Source organism: Oncorhynchus kisutch, linkage group LG14 (assembly GCF_002021735.2).
Source record: "Oncorhynchus kisutch isolate 150728-3 linkage group LG14, Okis_V2, whole genome shotgun sequence".
NCBI lineage: Eukaryota > Metazoa > Chordata > Actinopteri > Salmoniformes > Salmonidae > Oncorhynchus > Oncorhynchus kisutch.
Genome location: NC_034187.2, coordinates 16,816,081 through 16,821,968, shown reverse-complemented (window position 1 = coordinate 16,821,968; position 5,888 = coordinate 16,816,081). Strand labels below are relative to the sequence as shown.

The window sequence follows — 5,888 nt, the reverse complement described above, 5'->3', positions numbered from 1 at the left end:
GATGACTTAGTATAACCAGCGGAAGGCAGAATGAGACTCTGACTGAAACCGAGCTTGAATGTGAAGCCTTCAACCTCTATTTCCTACCGACCTACCGGTACAGTACATCACGAGTGTCAACAGTGATGGAGATAAACTGAGTAAATTCAATGTGGATTTACCTCACTATATCGCTATTAGATTAGCTAGCTAGCTGACTCTCCCTTGCCTAGGCCGGTGAAAGGGCCTCCCTCTGAATGCCTCTACTTGGTTCTTCTTTGACTTTGGTAGCTAACTCAGCTGTCAATCAGTAAGTTTCCGCTCCCTCTACTTGATCTTAGCTATGTCGACAATGGTGGTTGGCTAGCTAGGCTAGTTTGCAGGCTAGGCTAGCTACAAGGCTAAAATAACTAACTTTAGCTGGCTGGCTTGCTGGCTAAGGTACTTGCATATACCGGTAACATTGTTTGATGACTGATTAGATGGTGTAATGTATATCAAAACGTTGGTTTACTTTAATGTAGCTGTAAGCTAGGTGTTGATAGCAAATAGCTGACTCACGCAGTGATGGCAGGGTAGTTGGTTAGCAACCTTGCAAGCTGATTTGTAACAATACATTCATAAAGTATTTGCTTGTAAATTGGTGGAAAATTCAATTGAAACCAGTAGCCATGAGTGCAAACGATTTGGTTTCATTTAAAGATATACATTTGAAGTTATTTCTATTGGGATTATTACTATAGGGAATATGCTGGCATGCCTGGTCCTCCATATTATGTCACACCTTGCAAAAACATTTTCCAATAGGACTTCAGTTCAGCATTCTTCAGAATTCTGATCAGTTTTAGTAATAACTTGAAAAATTAGGTAACTTTGCATTGGGATATTCTAATGCAAATCAATATGTTACATGTGGTTACGTTTATGCTACCTATCCTTTAATCTTCTAGAATATATTAGCTTGTTATTAGTTGCTATCTAGCTTTAACACATTAGACAATTCCAACACTTACCTTTTTCTAAAATAGTGAAGTGATAAGTCACAGCTCTTTGCTGACATTGATCGTACTTTGACGTAACTTTTGGCACAAATTTTTAAAATGTACGTTATATCTGAACATCCACCAGTGTGTTATCTCATAAACACGTTGGCAAAATAGAGAGCCAGTTAAAAGTTGACAATCGTTTTGTAATATTTCTTCCTGGTGGCTGGGAGGACCTCCTAGCAACCACCAGACAACTGGGCAGGACAAAACAGACTCCACCTGGGTGCAGAATCGGGACGAGCTTCGGGAACGGAACAAAATAGAAAGAGTTAGCCTACATGACTATAATAATGCTCCATGCAAAGCACAGGTTGCTCTCATCAGAAGTAGAATTTCAATTTTGCCATATTGTTTTTATTCTGTACTGAAGGCCTTCAGGAAATATTAACCTGTATTGTCATAAAATTCTGTATAAATTAGTAGCCTTTACTAGCCTATTCAACTGTGGAATATAATTCCTTCCTCACGTGGTGATGGTAGCAATAGGCGTTTCTTTGGGGCAAATTATAGTCTTTAAAAAAAAATGTTGCTGTGCCAAAATAAACAGCAGGATGATCATAATAACTAGTGTCATAGAATGAAGCATACGATGAGTCTATCTGTAAAACAACCATTTTCATCTGTAGGCCTTTGATGCCCTGGCTATATCTCCCGTGACAGAATTCAAATCCAGCAGTAAGCATTATGGGAGGTTTTAATCCGGCCTGAACTAATCGATTTTCTCTCCCTAACGGCATTAGAAATCACCCTGAGATAATCCAATGTAAGGGGATAAGTATCGCTGTTATTCGCTCATTAACGGGTTTAGAATCGAAGGACGTGGCTGTAACCCCTTTTAGCGTACAGCAGAGCCGAGGGCTATGAAGGTATTTTCACGCATATATATGGATGTTGACAAGTTCCCTCTTCTCTCCATTGACCAGCGACAATAACATTAATTTTAACATAGGCCTACGTGGGATAAAATTAAATGCTATATGGGCATAGATGAAAAATCAATGAAAATAATATGCATCGCATCATATGGCAAAACATTAAACTACACCTGACAGAATAATGCATATCAATGAATTATTTGTATCGGAATATCCAATATCCTCAGTACTCACGCCTTCTCATTTCTCGCAGAATGTAGCTATTTGATTCCTATAGCCCACTGTCTGTGAGCCAGAGCAAATATTGTCATGACATTGTAGGGTGATGGCGCCCATGTGTGCATAATGGACATTTTGAAATGAGTCATAAACAGGGACGTTTTTGTTGTGTTTTTATTGCATTAAAATTTCCTTTATGATGTATCATAATACAGGTCTAAAAGACTAGGTTTGTAATGCTAGTTTCCAGTCTATTTGGTATATGCCTGGCGTATGAAATGTATTTTGGCTATTTGTGGAACATTTCAAGTGCGTAATTATCAACAAGGAATGCCATGCTGGGCTGTCTTTCAAACGCTGCTTTCTAGCGGATCGAATGTTTACACACCTTTTATGAGGGTGAAAATAACTTTTTTGACTGGGCTGTTTGTCTCTGTAAAGACACAGAAGAATTGTGGACAGGGGATGTGTGACTACAGTGAGCGAAAATGAGCCAGGAAAATGAACACACAAAAGTGGGTGTGTTATACCGTATTCGTAATAGGGGAAGATCTACACTCAGTTCACACTGCATTCAACATCTCTTCACTTCTTTTCTCTAGCCCTCCTGCAACATCCAGCCAATTACAGCACACCATTTCCTAGGATACATTTCCCCAAAACTTCAATCTGAGGAACTGCATGTTTACGATTTGTGGATTTCTACCATAATGTTGGGAACAGTGAAAATGGAAGGTCACGAAACACCAGATTGGAGCAGCTATTACAATGACGCACAAGAGGTATGTGTCTTAAGTTTTCGATTTGGGTTATAGAATAAAGTGTTAACTGATTCCCAATTGTTCCGTTTTTGCAATGAATGTTTTCTAGCAAACTTCATTGAGTTAGTTTCCCTCAAATTGTTCAATTAAAGTCAGTGTTGTTGTTTGGAATATTGGGCTGTTTTTGGTATAGATGTCACTAAATGCAACCTGATGTATATAAATAACGAGTGCATGTTCGCCAGAGGGCCAAATGCTGACTTGAGATATTTGCAATTTACAATAAGTAAAAACCCATTACATCTGTTGGTAATGCAGTCCAATAATAAGTTAGGATTTGGAACTGAATATTTACCAGACATCATGGCATATGTTTTTCAAATCATACTATTCGGGAAAAAAGTTGCAGTCAGTGCATGGAATGTTAGAACTCCATTTGAATGAGTTTGTTTGACACGAACAATAAGACGACGTAATACACTTTCCTTGACCTCATTTTGTTTGTGCATAATAAGCTTACATAACATGTCAATTGAAATGTCTAATTATTATAACAAATAATTGCTTGATATGGCCTAATACAGTGGAACAATATCGAGTTCGAGATTCACAATAACTTCGAATAACTTGGACAATAACTTTTCATGCTGTTTAGAGGTTCTCAAAATGAATTTCATGTTTTCTTGTCAAATCGAATCAATTAAATAAGTTTCGTTTCGAAATATTTTGTGTTAAACATTATTAATTATGATTGGCTGTACATTAAACAGTCAATTTCAACAGAATATTTTTTTTAAACTCAAGCACTTTGAGTGTGTGGAAGACTAAAGCACTGTTGTGATCACATTTTATCTCATGTTATTCCAGGTATATTCACCCATGGCAAACAGCGGCATGAATGCAGGACTGGGTTCCATGAATAGTATGAACAGTTACATGAGTATGTCTACCAGTGGAAATATGACCTCCGGTTCTTTCAACATGTCCTACGCGAACCCCGGCCTGGGAGCCGGAATAAGCCCCGGTACAATGGCAGGGATGCCTCCGAGCACGTCCATGAATGGAATGTGCGGCGGGGTATCGTCAATGGGTACTGCCCTTAGCCCCTCGAACATGGGCGCAATGTCGGCTCAGCAGGCTTCCATGAACGCTCTGAATCCATACGCCAGCATGAGCCCTACAATGAGCCAAATGTCCTATAACCAGCCCAACCTGAACCGAGCAAGGGACAACAAGTCGTTCAGGAGAAGCTACCCGCACGCAAAGCCTCCGTATTCATACATATCCCTGATAACCATGGCCATTCAGCAAGCACCAAGCAAGATGCTCACGCTTAGCGAAATCTACCAATGGATAATGGACCTATTTCCATACTACAGACAGAACCAACAGAGGTGGCAGAACTCTATTCGCCATTCCTTGTCTTTTAATGATTGCTTCATCAAAGTGTCTAGATCACCGGATAAGCCAGGCAAAGGCTCATACTGGGCCCTGCACCCAGATTCTGGAAATATGTTCGAGAACGGTTGTTATCTCCGCAGACAAAAGCGCTTTAAATGCGAAAATAGAAAGCTATCTTCAAGTAAAGGAGACGGAAGGAAAGACCAATCTGGTTCTGGGTCACCTTCGAGCGACAACAGCAAGACTGGACATGTGGACCCCAACTCCCTCTCCACCTGCAACCAGTCCTCCAGCCCTCACATCATGGACCGCAGGAGCAGTAGCAGCGCCTCTGAACTAAAGAGCAGCGGGCCACCTCTCCACCCTGTGGCCAGCTCCGTCACGTCCCTGTCCTCTCTCCCTTTACCTCCGCACTCGATGGCGCACGAGTCCCAGCTGCACCTAAAAGGGGATCCCCATTACTCATTCAACCACCCCTTTTCAATAAATAATTTAATGTCATCTTCAGAGCAACAGCACAAACTGGACTTGAAAGCCTACGAGCAAGCTTTGCAATACTCCTCCTACGGCTCAAGTATGTCCTCCAGTCTACCCCTCGGCAGCGCGTCTATGGTAGGCAGAGCCATGGACCCATCCGCAATAGAGGCGTCATACTATCAAGGTGTGTATTCCAGACCGGTCCTCAACACTTCTTAGTCTCTTCTCATTTTTATAGTGCTCGACAAAAGGACAAACAGAAAACATTTATCTTATTTTTGCATGCACCTGGTGCATAAGGACTGTTACTTCAATGTATAAGAATATGTATGAGTAAAATACAATAGTCCTGTAAAGTGTTTCCAATTGAATGATTGTATATCCAGCTGTAAATCATTGCTAGTGTATTTAAAACAATTTCGAGCTTGTAAAATAATGTTGTATTCCCAAAACTTTTAGTCCCCACAATTAATATGTCCATGTGTTACAATTTGCATGAATGAAGGTCAGTCAATAAGGTCTCGTGGAACGCGTGACGCAGGTGAAGCGCAAAACACCTGTCTGTTACAGATACAGCCTACTTTTTTGAATGGATGTTGTCATTTTACGCATTGCTTTGGTTTCATTTGCTAAATATCTGACAAACATTTTTTAAGCAATCTTAAATTCCAAGTGGAAATGAATTATATATAAAATGTTATTCTTTATAGGCTACAGCAAAATTCCAGTCTTTTTTGTGGTATTTTTCAAACCAGAAAATGGGTGATTATGTGCAGCTTAATGTCAGCGTTTTGTCTTTCTCTGTTTTTTTGATGTCTCTGCATGTGCTTAACTTATTTCTTGTTCATTTCCAAATAAAACAAATACGATTTAATCACTGATTGTTGTAATTTTTTACCTTAATTTGAAGCCGTGTCTGACGCGTAAAATGTAGCCTACCACTCAATTACGCAACTGTTCCAACTTTATGCATATCCAAATCATTCAGGATCAATATTACGTTTAATTATGCCTTAAAAACATTACAATTGTAAAGGGAATGTACTAATTATCTTCAGTCGGTGGCATATAGCCAGCTTTATTGTTCAATCTTGTAAACTAATGCGTCATCTTACTATATCATGAATGTA

General features: G+C 39.7%; 1 protein-coding gene across 1 annotated transcript; it reads left to right on the top strand.

Moving 5' to 3' along the window:
* The first annotated feature begins 2,671 nt into the window (after window positions 1–2,671).
* Window positions 2,672–5,636, top strand: LOC109903221 (hepatocyte nuclear factor 3-alpha-like). The gene is made up of 2 exons (XM_031787934.1): window positions 2,672–2,901; window positions 3,748–5,636. The coding sequence occupies exons 1-2, from the start codon at window positions 2,830–2,832 to the stop codon at window positions 4,975–4,977; spliced, it is 1,302 nt and encodes a 433-aa protein (XP_031643794.1). The 5' UTR covers window positions 2,672–2,829; the 3' UTR covers window positions 4,978–5,636.
* The last annotated feature ends 252 nt before the right edge of the window (window positions 5,637–5,888 follow it).

Excerpts from the sequence above, each read along its gene's own strand:
- LOC109903221 (XM_031787934.1), top strand. The coding sequence starts at position 2,830 with ATGTTGGGAACAGTGAAAATGGAAGGTCACGAAACACCAGATTGGAGC. Across the intron at positions 2,902-3,747 it reads ATTACAATGACGCACAAGAG|GTATATTCACCCATGGCAAA; the intron begins GTATGTGTCTTA and ends ATGTTATTCCAG.